The sequence below is a fragment of the Bombus vancouverensis genome, chromosome 2, assembly GCF_051014615.1.
Source record: "Bombus vancouverensis nearcticus chromosome 2, iyBomVanc1_principal, whole genome shotgun sequence".
Lineage (NCBI taxonomy): Eukaryota > Metazoa > Arthropoda > Insecta > Hymenoptera > Apidae > Bombus > Bombus vancouverensis.
In genome coordinates this window covers 1,167,624-1,184,750 of record NC_134912.1, presented here as the reverse complement: position 1 = coordinate 1,184,750, position 17,127 = coordinate 1,167,624, and the positions used below count along the sequence as shown (strand labels likewise).

Sequence of the window (17,127 nt, the reverse complement as noted above, 5' to 3'; positions counted from 1 at the left end):
TCGTTGTATTGTAATAGGCAAATTACTATCGTTCGACTACAAATGTTTATTGTAAAGCACGGAATTCGCCTGGCAAATTTTCTAGAAACATCATGAAACGGTTCGGATGAGTTAATGAAGGGTACGAGCGTTTTTAAACGTTACTAGTTAGTTATAAACAAATTCTCCGAATATTAAAGCGAATGGAATAACGTTTCGCCACGAGAAAATAATAACAACGACCTGATATTTGCGTGTCTGCTCAAATTTTCTTACCGGTTTACCAACAAAAATCCCAGATGCACTGGGAGAATAGAAAGAAAACACACGATTCCCGTGCTCTTTGCCCGTGTTATATTCCGTTTCATGCGAGGAAAATCCCGGTGGCGCATTTGAATTTTTGTATGGAACACGCAGTCAGACCTGTTATATATGTGTCATTGAGTTAGGACCTTAGAAGTTTGTCTAGAACATCCCATGAAGAGTGCACTTCTATAAAAAATAAAAGCAAACATTACGATTTTGATAACGGTAGTCGAAATTAAATGGTAAATTCGTTCAACTACATTTATAGGATTTATTTATTCAGAAATATTAGAAATTAGGATTTTCAATGATTTCTATCCTATATGATAAGTTTATCGATAGATGGATTTATTTGCAATGGGTTAAACAGGAAACGAAGGTTATTTAACGTGAACTAAATACAGCAATGTGCTATAACCAAGACAACTAAATGGATAATTCACAAGTCACAACTAATAGTTTACAACTCATAACAACTCGGTGACTCTATCTCGACTCAACCCTCGACTCCTCACAACTCGACTCAATCCTCGACTCCTCACAACTCGACTCTCAGACCTCTGATTAATTCGTCTTTCTCCCTTAAGTATCCCTCTGTCTTTTTTCATACCCCCACCATGTACGTATTTCGTAACCGTCCGCGATCAAGATCACGTACGTCTTCTTCTGCGTAACTATTCGACTGAAGGACCGACGACACATTGTCAGTTGAAGCCCATTGAAATTTCGCGACCCTTTCGGCCTGTTGGCATTTAGGCACTCTCGCAACATTGTTTATAGTTCACCCGATATTTCTTAGGCAATCTGTCCACGATACTATATGTTGAGAAATAGACGTTAATAGCTTTTGCGTTTTCATAGTCTTCGGTATCTTGCTTGGTTTTTAAATATCGGAAACTGTATAATTTATAAAGCTATAAATATAAAACTATTATTTTATTTAATAATTGAATGTGGTATAATGAAGACATATTCCAGGTCAAAAAGATTCTCCGACCTTCATTTTTAAATTTTATCTTGCAAGATACGCGAAGAGCGAAAATTTGTTCCAATTGATAATATTTCAACGTTTGTCTCTTTTGGAAACTTTTTTATATTTTACGTGGAGGAAATCCGCACGGACGCCAGGCCGCTTCTGGGGAAAGCGGCGTGGTAGTGTCGGACTTCAACCGACTAAAACCTCCACGATAACCGTCCCGGCTGCGATCGAGAGAGGCCCGGGAACCGCTGTGAGCGTCGCAACGGGGCGTCCCCCGCGCGCCTAATACCACCGCAGATGGAGCGGTGTGTGACCATTGTCATCACACCGCCTCGTCGCTGGAGCCGCCGTGCCAGGCAGCCCGGTTCCCCTACCGGACTGCTTGGCGGCCCCGAGGCGCTGAGCCGTCAAGCGCCCAAGCCCGAACCCCAACGGGGGGGGGGGGGGCACGGCGGGCCCAGCGCGCTTCACCAACGCCGCACGGAGTACCAGGCGTTCACCTATCCAAGTACTATCCGTGCCCGGCGCTGCTTAATTTGCGTGATCTGACGGGAACGAGTGCATTCAGCGCGGCCAGGGCGTTGGCTGTCTCTTTTGGAAACTAATCGCAATTCAACTAATAAGGAACCATTGCGAATATCTTTTATCGATTGCCTTCGATGTTTCACGAGATCATTCAACCGAGCTACCTCTGGGAATTAGTTTCCTCTTTCCGCGAGTTCCAATGGCGATCGCAGCAGCATTATTTTTCCCAACACATCTAGATATATTTAAATTGGAATTATTTTTTTTGTTACAACCCACGCAAAGGAAAATCTCCTTTCTTCCCGATTTATTTTTACTATAATATTTTTCGTGCTGAGGAAGAAAGTTTATTTATGACATGGCCGACGTGACCCCAACTCTTCGAGTAATCGATTAATACTTCTACGAATAATGAGTAATTCTTGTGGTTATCTTATCAATGAATATTGTTAAGGAAATTCGAGGATTTGGGAATACAAATTATTGGCTATATTTCCATACAACAGTTATACACCTATATTCCTCTCTAAGAACGTCTTGCACGCACGCTGGTTGCCAACCGACTAGCCTAGATTCTTCTAACATCTGGCAACAGTCTTTTGTCTCCACTGAGTCCTTGACGCCCTCTAACCCTTACACACACACTCTCATGTACAGTGTAAATGTATCACTTCCCTAACACGCCTCCTTACATTTATACTGTACACTTAATTTTATTTACATACTTGTCGAATTAACAAAATATTTGACATTTATCGCTTTCTTTACATTTCTCTTATTTTACATTCATCCATGACCTAAACCTTTCAAATTTCTCTCTACACAGTGCCTTCGTAAAAATATCCGCTGTGTTTTCTTCTGTACTTACTTTTATTATGTTTATCTTATTTTCCTTTACGTACTCGTGAACGTAGTGGTAATGAACTTCGATGTGTTTAGAATTTTTTGTAAAAGTTCCGTATTTTGCTATACTCATTACTCCAGAGTTATCCTCGTAGATTTTTACAGGGTTATCGTCTACATTTACATCGAAGATTTTCATTAGTTCTCTGATAGTCATTACTTCGCTCACCGCTTCCGATAGAGCTACATACTCTGCATACGTCGAGGCTTTTGTCACACACCTTTGTTTTTTAGACTTCCATCCAATTACATTTCCATACAATCTAATTACATACCCAGAAGTCGATTTCCTATCTATATGATCTCCTGCCCAATCAGCGTCCACATAACAATCTATCGTTTCGCATTTTTCATTTCTTTTATAATGTAGCCCTAAATCTCTAGTCCGGTACAAATATTTCAATATTCGCAAGGCATATTTAAAATGTGTCTCGTTACAACAATCTTGAAATCTACTCAGATAATTCACACTATAACTTATATCGGGTCTGGTATTTACACTAATATACAGCAATGCGCCAATTAAATTCTTGTATCCAATGTCCTCTCTATTTATCTCAGCTTTTTCAATTTTTAAGTTGGTCTCCATAGGTGTACAGTACAATTTGCTGTTATGTAATTTATATTTGTTTGCTAATGATTCTATGTATTTCTTTTGGCTTAATCTCATTTCATTTTTTAAATAATCATACTCTATATTTATTCCAAGATATTCTTTTACTTCACCTAAATCTTTCATTTCAAATTTATCAGTTAATAATTTTTTACACTTTGTATCTTCCCTTTGTTTTTACTACAAATCAACAAATCGTCTACGTATATTAACAAATAAACAACATTTTCTCCCTCTCCATAAGTATATAGGCACAGCTCTATATTGTTCCTTTTAAAACCTAATCTCGTCACATACTTATCAAAACACTCATACCAGTCCCTCGGACTTTCTTTTAACCCATAAAGCGCTTTCGATAATTTACAAACTCTATTCGTTCCGTCCGCATATCCCTTTGGTTGATTTACATATACCTCCGAGGTTACTTCACCATTTAAAAAGGCAGTTTCTACATCCATTTGCTCAATTATTAATCCATTTTGACAACAATATGATAGCAATATCTTAAAGGTCTGATTACTCGCCACTGGAGAATATATGTCATCGGCTACGTTTCTTTGTTGAAATCCCCTTACCACTAATCTAGCCTTATACCTGTCCTCTGATTTTTTCGTGTAAACCCATTTTACATCTAATACTTCTTTGCCTTTTACCCTTTCTACCAATTTCCAAGTTTTATTCTTATAGAGACATTCTATTTCCTTATCCATAGCCTGTTTCCAAACTTCATTATTTTCGCAACAAATCGCCTCCTCAAATGTACGAGGGATATCTACTTTACAATAATTTGCATGAATCTCGCAAATATTTTCCTTTTCTGGATACCTTACTGGAGTTTTCTTAATACGTGTAGATCTCCTAGGAGTGTTTGAGCTTTCAATACTACTATTATTTTCATCTTTCCTACCTTCTAACTCTTCCTTATCCATACCATCCAATGAATAGTTATCTTCGCTATCATTTCTATCTGCCTCTAATGAATTTTCCTCAAAACCGATACATTTAGTGTCTGTCTCTATGACCTCTACATGTCTAGCTATTGTTATTTTTCCACCTAATAAGACTCTGTATCCTACTTCACTATATCCTAATAGAATTCCCATATCTGCCTTCTTGTCCCATTTGGAAACTCTTTTTTGTTCTGGCCTTCTTACAAAAACTTTACTTCCATATAGATGTAGATTTTTAACATTTGGTTTTTTCTCGAAGAATATTTCAAAAGGTGTCTTTCTTTCTATAGTATTCGCTAATATTCGATTTTTCAAGTATGCCGCTGTACAAACTATTTCCGGCCAGTACCTTTTATGTACTTTCGCTTCCGCTAACAAGCAACGCGCCATGTCCATCACTGTTCTATTATACCTTTCCGCTGTCCCGTTTAATTCATGTACGTATGTTGGGCAATTATTTATTCTTATACCTTTATCCCTAGCAAATTTATAAATTCGATTATTTAAATATTCTTTACCATTATCGCATCTTAATATTTTTAACCTCTTGCCCGTTAAATTTTCGGCTTCATTTACGAACTGTACGAAAGAATCAAAGACCTCATCTTTTGATTTTATACAATAGATCCTAGCTATTTTACTATAATCATCGATAAATGAAATGAAATATTTTTCTCCATTGAATCCGGTGGTCTTAAAGGGACCACATACGTCCGTATGAATAATTTCCATTATTTCCCTAGCCTTAGTTCGATTATTTTTGAAAGGTAAGTTATGCATTTTGCTTTCTATACACACCCTACATTTCAAAAGTTCCTTTTCAAATTCATTCGGTATGCCAGTCACTAGCTGCTCTTTATCCAAAATCTCTAAATATTTAAAATTTACGTGTCCTAGCATCCTATGCCATCTTTCCTTTTTACTCATACCACTACGTTCGGCGCTGTTTACTAAGTGCTTCTTCCCTTTCAATATACTTTTTATTCTATATGTCCCATTTTCTTTGAACGCTACAGCTGTAAGTTTATTATCCTCATCTATTACTTTCGCAATATTTCCTTTGGAAATAACCGTATTCTTATTGTCTGTTAGTTTACCTAAACTAATCAAATTTGCGGACATTTCTTTCGCGTAAAATACTTTCCTCATATTTATTTCATTTTGTTTTCCGAATGCTTCAAAATAACTTATAACATTCCCAACTTTTGTCGCTTTTATCGGTCTATTATCGCCTAAATATATATTTACCGGTTCTTTTAGGTCGATAGATTTATCGAAATAATTTATATTATTAATTATGTGATCAGTACAACCGCTATCTAATAGCCACACTATTTCGTTCTTACTTATCTCATTCGTCTCACTGCTGTTTGCTGCGTGCGCCGTTGCTATCCATATGCCTGCTCTTGAGTTTCCATGCTCGCCCGTGCCGGTTGTTGATGGACGATGAAAGTTTCCACGTCCTCTGCTCGTATTGCCTTTGTTCCCTCTTCCTCTGTTTCGACCACGTGTTGGCCCATGCCAATAGCCGTTACTGCTTTCCGCTTGGACGCCATTTTGACACTCTCTCGCAAAGTGTCCTAATCTTCCACATCTGAAGCATCCTTCCTTTTTTGCAGAAAAGGCGTTGGTTTGCCTTTCTCCTCGATTGGATTTATTTTTCTTCTCTGCTACCTCTATTTTATTTTTTACATACGCTACCGTTTGATCCTCTTCTTTCAATGCGTCTATTATGTCCGCTATGTAGCTGTATTCTTCGGGTAACGTATTCAGCATGTAATTCAGCTTTTCCCTCTCACTTACTTGTGCGCCCGCACTTTTTAATTCATTGATTAATTTTTCGAAATCGTTAAAGAATGATGCTGAATCACTGTAGTTCTCCAGTCTTATGTTTTCCAATCTCCTTCTGCATACGATCTGCAGTGCCGTCGACTCTTTCAAGTACATTTCATCGAACCTTTTTATTATATCATACGCCGTTTTTCCTTCCCTAACATACTCCAATTGTCTGTTCGATATTGCACTATAAATTATATTAATCGCCTTCAAATCCTTTTTGTCCCAGTCTTCATCGTCTCTTTCGTTCTTCATTCTAGTTGTAACAACCTCGCATTCCTTATATTTGAGAAACATCGTGATTCTTTGCTTCCACATTCCATAATCCTCACCATCGAATATAGGTATCATGATTTCCGATCTCTCCATTTTAATTGATTCCTTTTTTTTTCTTTTCTTACTCAAGCGTTCCTACGTGCTCGAAGTATATTTTTTTTCTGAAAGTTTTTTTTCTTTACTGAAAACTCACTCGCAAGATCGTAACCACGCACTAAATATCTTGCAAAACTAGTAACCACGCTCTGCTACCATGTTAAGGAAATTCGAGGATTTGGGAATACAAATTATTGACTATATTTCCCATACAACAGTTATACACCTATATTCCTCTCTAAGAACGTCTTGCACGCACGCTGGTTGCCAACCGACTAGCCTAGATTCTTCTAACATCTGGCAACAGTCTTTTGTCTCCACTGAGTCCTTGACGCCCTCTAACCCTTACACACACACTCTCATGTACAGTGTAAATGTATCACTTCCCTAACAGAATAAAATAATCATACATTTTTTTTTGTTCAACATTTGTAAAATACGATATTATCAAGATCACCAAGCAGGTAATCTTCAATTCTTAATTAATATAATAAAAAACATAATTAATGATTGTTTGATGGTTTTATTATTATCTCTATAATACAAAAGCACAACATCGTGTCAACAGTTTATATAGTTCGTATGTTTCTGTAGGAATACACAAATAACAGTTCTCTATCACAACGTAATCTAAAGGGAAAACCCTAACTAAATGACAAAAATATCGTTAATAACTGGAACTAATGAATGTTAAAAGCAATCAGTATATTCCTGTAGTATCGTGGACGAAAGGCCTGGGAAATATCGGACGAACTATGAACAGTGTCGCGAGAGCCGAGGCGCCGTCGGGCCCATCAATGTGTCATCGGTCTTTTCAAGTGCATAGTTTCGTGGAAAAGACCTACGTGACCCTGGCCACGAGCGTCTGCAGAACACGTGTGCGGTGGGCCTAGGAAAAGGGCAATAGAATGGGACAACGGCCAGAGAGAGTCAGTCGAGAAGCAGAGTGCGAGTTGAGCGGACACGGAGTGTGAGTCGGCGTGCGAAGATATCGTAGTCTGTCCTTTTGTTATCGAATATCACTCATTAAAATACCTTAAACTTTAAACTCTACCAGCAATCACTTGTCCTTACTCTAAGAATCCACAAGTTACTACATTCCATACAAACTTCCATCAACACGATTCGTTCTTCATTCTCTCAACACACTAAGGCCGTGTCACGTCGATTCGGGGTAATTTCACGTTCCGCACGCAAGGTGAGAAATTCGTACTTAAATTTTGATTGTTATTAGAAAATTTATTGAACACTGACAGAGTAACAATACAGAATGGTCAAACAGCACAGAAAAGAATGTTCTTACAACGACTCGAGAGGTACTTTTTTATATCAAGGACCCGGCTCCTGTGGAGGGGCTATCGCTGGATGCCGGTCACATAGGGTTTCTATTACTGCTTAGCCATCATATTGCTGACCAAGGTATGTGAGGCATAACCATCCTTTCGTTGCGTTCTCACGACCACCGGGACATTCCCCCCTCCTTAGCTTCGCTTTGCTCCGCTAAAGCGTAAGGCTCTGGTGGGGCTTCTAAGTTGAATGATCCCCTCATCTTCGTCTTCGGTGATATTTTGGAAGGTGACCGTCCTTGGTACTGTTGATGTTTGATCGATCCTGTTTACGCGAGCGATAGGGCAGAGTATTTTGATACGTACATTTTTAGGAAATGATCGGCGTAGACATTCGAAAAGTTTACATTTGTACATTACATATATTGTTCCTAGTCCTAGGGCTATGATTCCTAATATTTGTAGTGTGGATATGCCATATTCCTTCAATGAATTTATGCGTCGCTCAAATTGCAGGGTACTGATTTGTGTTTGTAATGTGTCGAGGTTGGCTTTATATTGGTTAAAATTGTGAGTTACTTTTGGAGCTGTTTCTAATATTTTCTCTAATATTGGAACATCTGTTTCTTCGAAGCTGTATATGCTATTCTTAAATTTGGTTTCGTAAGAGATATTTTTATGTGATCCTCCTATTTTCATAATATTATGTTCGTATGTGATTATGCACCCGGTTTTACTGCTAATTAAGCTTGGTTGTCCAATTTCTAGGATTTTATGTGTCTTACATAACACGTCGATTTGTACATTTTTCGCAGGAATAATAATATAATGGTTTTCCGTCTGCAAAGGTACGAACGTCAATTCTTCCAGCTTGAAGACAGCAGTCGGGCAAGTTTTGACCGTCTGTCGATTAGTAATTAATTCTGATCTGCATTCAGGTGAATTGATTCTATTGTGACTCGGTTGAGTTCTTTTACAAATGTGGATGATTGCCGTTCGTTTACAATATTTGTTTAAGTAGTGACTATCGACAAAGGTGTATTGTTCTGAGTCGGTTAGAGGCAAAAATCCGTTTCTATTACAGGCGCAATGAATACAGAGTTTTGTTTGGAAGGTATCGGGTAAATTTTAGTTATTTTCCATTCATCGTTTTCCAAAAGCGGCACAGTTATTGTATATATAAGTTTGTTATCTCTTATCCATACCTTTAGTTTGCTTAGATCTATAATTAGTTGAAAGTTTTGAACTGAAGGTTCGATATGGTTAGTCATAAAGTTTTGTCTCGTTATTTGGTCAAGTGTTTTTAAGAATTATTCGGGTTCTATAACTTGTGGGTTTATGATTCCTTGTTTCCCTAACATAACAGTGTTAAAAATTTCGTCGATGTTTATATGGAGTTCTGATATGGTAGATTCGGTTTGAATTAATAGGGAGACTAATATTTCGTTTTTTTCATTGTGGTTTTCAATCTTGTGTATATCGTTGGCTAAGTTTTCAAGTTGATTTGTTTTGGTATTGTCTAGCACGCGTTTGATGAGTGCGGTTTGGTTACTAAGAATTGTTTTTATTTTATTGTTGGAATCAAATAATGTATCGATGTTCTTGTTAATGAGTTCTAAATCGTTTTCGTCGAGAGTTCCGAATAAAGTTTTGGATACTGAGCCTATGACATTGAGCAATCCGCGTTTGCTTTTATAACGCAATAATAATTTGAGTTGCCGAGTCAGGTTTTGAAGATTTCTGTACTTAAATTTTAGGCTGCTTATTTCTGGTATGTAAGCGCAAGGTGGTTTACATTGACGGTCTATTAAATCTATTACGCGTTGTAATCTATTAACTTGGTCAATTGGATCGTTAAGGCCTACTATAAGGGCGATATCTATTTGTTCGTTGCACAGATAGCAATTGTCAATGTGTTCCAGGAATATGTTGGCGTAATTCAATGGTTTTACTTCTAGATCGCTTCTAATGTACTCGAGTGTTATGATGATCCATGTTATGGTCTTCTTCCTGAAAGGTAGGGTTTTAGCCTGTTACCGTGGATTCTTTGCGTGTGACCGTTGGAATATTCGATAAGATAGGTGGGTGGATTGGATGAGAGGATTTCTGCAGGTCCTAGCCATTCGTGGTCTAGCTTGTTAGTTTTGTGATCGTTATGTACCCATACTTTATCTTTTACTCGGAATATCGTCTGTGTTTTAATAATTTTTCGCATTTGATCCCTCTGGTATCGCTTTTTGTTAGATTCGGTAACTCGTCTTGCTTTAGCTATATAGGCGTTGTGTCGATTTTTCCAGAGGTTAAACAATTGTTCTCTGGTTAGGCTAGGAGTGGTTGATATTGAGGATGGCATGTTAGCTTGTCGTCCAAATGTTAGTTCGAAAGGGGTATGTCCGGTCGTCTCGTGTACTGAAGTATTATATCCCATGCATATTAATTTTAAGTTTTCATCCCAGTCGTTCTGTCGGTCGGTCGTACAAGTTCGAATAAGGTCCTTTACTACGGCATGCATTCGTTCAAGGGATCCGTTAGATTGTGGATGGAAAGAAATGGTTTTTATGTGTCGGATTTTGAAAGCCCTTTCAAATGTGTCCATCAATTTACATACGAAATTTCGTCCCATGTCCGTCAGAATACTTTTTCGTGCGGAAAATATGTACACATAGTGATCCAAAAGTTCGTTAATGATTGAGTTGGCTGTTTGGTCTTTTAAGGGTATGAGGATGAGATATTTGGTTAATTGATCTTGGATAGACAGGATAAACTGATTGCCCCGTTTGGTTTTGGTGAGAGGTCCGAATATGTCCATTGCGATTTTGTCATTAGGATTAAGCGGTGTGTCAGTTATCATAGGTTGTTCCTTGGCCCTGATACGATTTAGCTTTTCTCGTTGGCAGGTTTCGCAGTTTTGTATGAATTCTGTAACGTCTTGTTCTAGGTTTGTCCAGTGATGGTGCTCTTGTATTCGTTTCACGGTGCGGTGTATACCTAAGTGTCCTACTAATTCGTTATGATTTTCGCGTAGTATCGTTTGTTTTTGTTCGTTATCGTAGTCTACTGGCGGATCTTGTCCAAATATTAATTTAATTTGAGGGAATCTAGTTGTTAGAAACCTTAGCATGAGTTGAATATTTACCTTTTCTAACGTGCTGAAGCTATTGTCGTTTATTCCTATTTGTAAGCGTCCGGTTCGGTGTTTAATAAAGTGTTTGGTTAATTGACGCAACCAATGCTGTTCGTTAAAGTCTCCCAGTTCGGTCTTTGTAATTTGTTTAAAGTGTGGTCTGTTAGGTTTTTGGGTTATCGGAGCTGGGGTGATATTGATTTTCCAGTCTATATACTCGTCATAATAGTCCGGGTTTTCTACATTGGGTTGGATTTCTTCATTAGTGATAGGATACAATCGGGATAGAGCATCTGCAGCTGTATTTTCTTTTCCTTTTTTGTATTCGATTTCATAATCGTACTCCTCGAGTCTCAAACGCCATCGCATGAGTCTCGATGAGGGGTCTTTAACATTCTTTAACCATTTCAAGGCTTGATGATCGCTTTGAATTTTAAATTTTCTACCAAGTAGGTATTGTCTTAGTCTTTTGATTGACCATACTATTGCTAATAACTCTTTCTCGGTTGTGGAATAATTCTTTTCAGGAGGGTTCAAAGTTCGGGATATATAACAGCATGGATGTCCGTCTTGGGAGAGTATTGCTCCTAACCCTTCGTTACTTGCGTCTGTTGTTAATGTGAATGTTTTGTCAAAGTCTGGATATTGTAGTACAGGGGCTTCGCAGAGTTTTTGTTTTAGTGTGTCAAATGCAAGTTGTTGTCTATCGGTCCAGTAGAATGGAGTGTCCTTTTTTGTGAGATCTGTCAATGGTTTTGCGATTTTAGAAAAATTACGTATAAATTTTCTATAGTATCCAACGAGTCCTAAGAATGACTTTATGTGGGTCGCGGTCTTTGGTGTTTTAAAGTCTTTCACGGCTTGAATCTTTTTGGGATTAGGCTTTACTCCTTCCTTTGTTACTACGTGTCCTAAGTATTCTAATTCCGGTTTCAAAAATTCGCATTTGTCCGGTTGTATTTTTAATCCTAAATTTTGTAGTCTGTCTAGTATAATGGCTAGATTTCGGTTATGTTCTTGGATGGTGCTCCCGAATATTATAATGTCATCCAGGTATACGAAACAGTTATTTCCTATTAACCCCCGTAGCGCGGTATCCATCATACGTTGAAACGTCGCCGGTGCGTTTTTAAGGCCGAAGGGCATGCGATTATAGTGGAAGTGACCTTGTGGGGTTGAGAATGCAGTATATATTTTGGAATTTTGCTCCATAGGTATCTGGTGAAATCCTGACGAGAGGTCTAGGGCCGAGAAAAATTTAGCTTTGCCTAAGTGCTCGAGTATTTCGTCCGAATTTGGTAAAGGATACGCGTCTTGGTCTGTTTGCTCGTTTAATTTTCTAAAATCTACAACGATTCTCCATTTTTGTTTGCCTGATGCATCTAATTTTTTTGGAACTACCCAAATTGGTGCGTTATATGGACTGTCCGATGGTTCTATGATTTGTTTGTCTAACATGTCGTTGATTTGAGTCTCGATTTCCTTTTTATGACATTCGGGCTGTCTATAAGATTTGATGTTTATAGGTTTGTCTGTCTTGAGTGTGATTGTATGTTCTGTCAAGTTGGTACATGGTAATGAGTCTGTTTCCATATTAAAAACGTCTAAGTAATTGATGAGGATTTTCTCAAGGGGTTCTCGAAGTTCTGGATCAATATGTTTGGTACGTATTATTTGTGCGAATTTATTAATTTGGCTTAGTTTATCGGGTTTCTCTATTTCGTTTGTAATGTGACAGATTTGCTTACCAGTGTTGATGAAACATACTGTTGTGGGCTTTCCTTCGATGTATTGGGCTGAGATTAGAGTTTCGCCTGGTCTTATCTTGCTATCGGTTTCCTGGAATGGTAATATAATTTCGTCCAAGGTTAGTTTATTGTTAGTGACGCTGTACTGATACTTTGTAAGGAATGGGAGTCCGATTATTCCATCTTCGATTAGGGGAAAGTTGTTAGGGACTACGTAGAATTGATGATTTTTCTTGAGCATGGTTAAGTTGCAAATTTTGTTAGTGGTATGTTTGTCACTTCCCATTAGGAAGGTTTTTGGGTTAGAAGTTTGGACGTTTAGTGAGGCTTTTTCTTTTATAAGGTTGATTCCTGCTCCGGTATCGATGAGGAATCTGGCTCTTCCTCCGTCTCTTCGTTGCAGTACGATTGACAGTAATCTTCCGGTGGTGGTGCAGTTAACTCGATGTAAGCTTCCTCTGGGTTCTCCGTTGTTTGGTTTACTCGAGGTGGAATCTTTCCTTGGCTGGCAAATGGAAAATTTCGAGAGTAGCATTTTTCGGCTGTGTGTCCAATTCGTAAACACTATGGACACTTCGGTTTCATGCGATCGTCTAATGGTCGGCTAGGTAGCTGAGCAGAAGTTTGTGGCTGTGAATCGGTAGTAGTTCGCTTGGATACTAATGTAATGTTGTGAGATTGATTCTTTGGGCGGTTGGCAACACGATTTGCTTCTCGTAACCATTGTTCTCTATCAGCTGCTAGTCGTTGGGCAAGGTTCAGGTTCTTTGGATCGCTAGATACCACCATCTGTCCTATCTCGTATCGTAAGTTGAGCAAATATGTTTTAAGTGCTTCGCGTTCTTCAATATCTATAGCTACGCGTCGTTCTGTTGGTGTGCGGTTTTCGTTTTGGACTGCATAATTTAATTCGTTTAGCTGTTGTCGGAATCTGGAGTCAAAAGATTGTACACTTTCTGTTGCCCCTTGTTTTAAATTCTTTAATTTGTCCCTACAGTTGCTAATAGTTGTTGGTGTTAATACGTGTTGTCTTAAGCATGAATATAAGTCTTCGAACGAGTTGATTTTTAGATATCGTATGTTTCGTTTCGCGTTGTCGGTAATCTTTTCGATCAGTATGAGATCTAATAATAGCTCTCTGTCACTTGCCTTGCACCTAGCTCTTGCTTTGCGGACCGATAAGATGAAATCTTCAACGCCTACGTCATCTTGACCACGTAGTGTCTCGACAGTTCGTATGGCCTTATCTGCCTCGAGCCCTCGATCTTCGTTGTAGTTGTTTATTGGTTTAATCGCGGCGCGGCTAGATGCGGCTCGTGGTCTTTGTGACGTGTTCGGTCCGTCAGTTTCGTCATCCGTTACGTTATCAGCAGCGGTTTCTAAATGGGCGTTTATTTGCGACTGGTCAGTCTCGGTGTCGTATTTTATTTCCATGGTTTTTGCAAGATCGCGTATTTCTTTAGAGCGATTTCTATCGCTAGTTTCCGCAAATTCTTTTATGTTTTTAATGTTTTGATCGGTGCTGTTTCTAAAGCTTCTAAACTCGTGAGTTAGGCTTTCAAATTGTTCAATCAGGGTAGCGATTAGTTCGTTTTGTTTAGCGGTACTCTTGTCAGTTGGGTTCATGCTGAGAAATATGACACTTTCGGCGGAAGAAGAGTCACTATCTTCAGAACGTATTTCAGGCTTACGGTTTCGATAATGTACGAAAGCCAGCTTACCGAGATTCTTTGCAGATCCTTCTTTTGATCATGGAGGTGACCGTGGTCCTTCGCTGTAGAATCCGTAGAGTTCCCGTTGAAGTTTCCTCTTGATGCGATGAATGGATCCTGGCAGGATCGCCAATTTTTTCACGTCGATTCGGGGTAATTTCACGTTCCGCACGCAAGGTGAGAAATTCGTACTTAAATTTTGATTGTTATTAGAAAATTTATTGAACACTGACAGAGTAACAATACAGAATGGTCAAACAGCACAGAAAAGAATGTTCTTACAACGACTCGAGAGGTACTTTTTTATATCAAGGACCCGGCTCCTGTGGAGGGGCTATCGCTGGATGCCGGTCACATAGGGTTTCTATTACTGCTTAGCCATCATTTTGCTGACCAAGGTATGTGAGGCATAACCATCCTTTCGTTGCGTTCTCACGACCACCGTGACAACAGCAATCTTTAAACGCTTATAAAACCATAAGCAATCGTGAAGTTTAGAATTCGCTAATTGGGCGTCTCTCAATCGAGTTTTTGATCTTGGGTAGAAGGAGGTCCTTTTTCTCCAGCAGCTTCAGATTCTCGTAATTCTCGATCAGATCAGACTTGTACATAAAGTTCAAATAATCGAGCAGAGCAACGAATGTTAAATCAGCCCAAGAGAGAGTACCATCGTAGAAGTAGCCGTCATTTTCCTTCACTTGCTGGTCCAAACGTTCTAAAATGAACGGCAGCGTCTGTTCAGCAGCCTTGCGTTTTGCAGCTTTGACCTTCTCGTCCTCCTCATAGTGGAAGGCGGCAATTTCTGAAAATTTGTTTTCAGTTAAATACTGAAGATAGAATTACAATCCTTTTTAATCCTTTGTCTTGTATTGTTGACATACGTGTATCGTTCGATTAAATCAAATATTAAATCGGATTTCAACTAATAAATACCTGAACAGATATGTACTATCTGTTATCAAGATTCTCATAAGATTTATGCAAAACAGCACTGGATACTCACTATGACGAATATCATGAATAGTATCAACAGTGGCATCAATATGAAGATTTGCCCAGTCAGTCTTTCCAGCTAAGTCATATTGTTTGGCTAAGTAACGGCAAATAGCTGTAGACTGAGCAACCTTCCTTCTATCAGCTACGAGCATAGGAAGCAGGCCATAAGGAGTCACTAAAAACATACAACTAATAGAATCAAAGATTCTATCGAACAAACAGATTATGATGCTTCTTAAATATCTAGCTTCCTGTTATCTGTTTTGGAAAGATATAATTTAATTTATTGATAATTTATCAGCAAACAAAGGGCATTGTCTCCTTAACAATACCTATTGTTCTCCCACATATCTTATAGAGCAATGGAGAGTAAACAATAATCTCTGTTATACTCTGCATAATTGTGTTCTACTTTATTTAGCTACTTTAGTTAAATTAGGAAAGATGAGATTTAAGAAACAGAACTTCTTTAAATTTTAAGCTTACAGGGCTTTATTTCTGGCCAGACGTCCTTTTTGATACGTTCATCTTCAAATGGAATACTAGCATAGCTGAAGAAGAACGGATTGGTTCTGCCAATGCCGTAACTGGGAAGTAACTCAATTTATAGAGCGGCATCTTCCTGGAAGTATAATATATACAAAGTAAAAACGAAGAATCATTGATGACAAGAATTATATTATTACAAATTATGAAGTATAAGACAATTTAAGTAAAAAGCATCAACTACTAACTACTCGCATAGCTATTTGTATCTTTATATTTTAATATAGCTTAGATATAAAAAGAATATTATTTTTGGATGTAATAATGTATAAACTTGCGCCAAATATTATAACAAAATATTGCACTTTCTATTTAAGTAGGATAGACATATTACCGGCAGCATATCTTTTTTCTATAGCAATGAAATTGTTTATAAAAAAGTTTATAAGAAAACTATCAATTAATGCAAACAACGCATTTCAAAATATTAATTACATTCGCGCGATTCGTTATCTCTAGTATTAATTTAACCATATGGTTCTATACACCCAAGACCCTCTAACAGTAATTTAGTACCATTACTAGTCGTATGTACAATGTATGTTTGTATGCAACTTTCGTAACTACAAAACATTCAGCAGTGATTATATATTCTTCCAAACATAAGAAACATTTTCTAATTGCATACTTAAATTTATCGATCAATTATGAACATATGATAACATTTATTTCTTTCAACTACTAATTTTCAAATCCTCTGCTGTTCCGTTAATTGAACGATGCGCCGACTTTTCGTACAAGTATCTTGTATCTTATCTGTATTATTTAGTTATCAATAAAGAAGAAACATTTTCTAATTGTATATTTAAATTTATCGATCAATTATGAACATGTAATAACATTTATTTCTTTCAACTACTAATTTTTAAATCATCTGCTGTTCGGTTAATTGAAGGATGTCGGCTTTCTGTAGAAGTATTTCATATTTATTATTTAATTATGAATAAGGAAAAAACATACAAAATATAGTTTTTAAACGGTTTATTATTTATAAAGAGAAACTTTGACTCAGGATATATATACTATATATATACTATTTACTTACAATTTTTTTTTTAAGACTTCAAAGTCGAAACAAGCACAGGAAATTTCCAAGCCGGTTAACAGAAACTTGAATGAGACAAAAATAACCTTTAGATCTCTATATGTTCTTCTTCCCCCCTGTTGCTTCCACGTAACTCTTATCCTATTGGTGGAGCTGTGCTGATATGTGAAATTATGACTACATAAAAACATCCGGAAAGACTCATTG

The 17,127-nt window shown here is 37.7% G+C and overlaps 1 protein-coding gene across 1 annotated transcript; it reads right to left on the bottom strand.

The window, feature by feature from the left end:
- Window positions 1–14,590: 14,590 nt before the first annotated feature.
- Window positions 14,591–16,001, bottom strand: LOC143305047 (glutathione S-transferase-like). Its single transcript, XM_076627623.1, has 3 exons — window positions 15,816–16,001; window positions 15,337–15,504; window positions 14,591–15,135 (listed from the first exon to the last, which is right to left on the bottom strand). Exons 2-3 carry the CDS (start codon window positions 15,479–15,481, stop codon window positions 14,828–14,830), a joined length of 453 nt encoding a protein of 150 aa, XP_076483738.1. The 5' UTR covers window positions 15,482–15,504; window positions 15,816–16,001; the 3' UTR covers window positions 14,591–14,827.
- Between the last annotated feature and the right edge of the window lie 1,126 nt (window positions 16,002–17,127).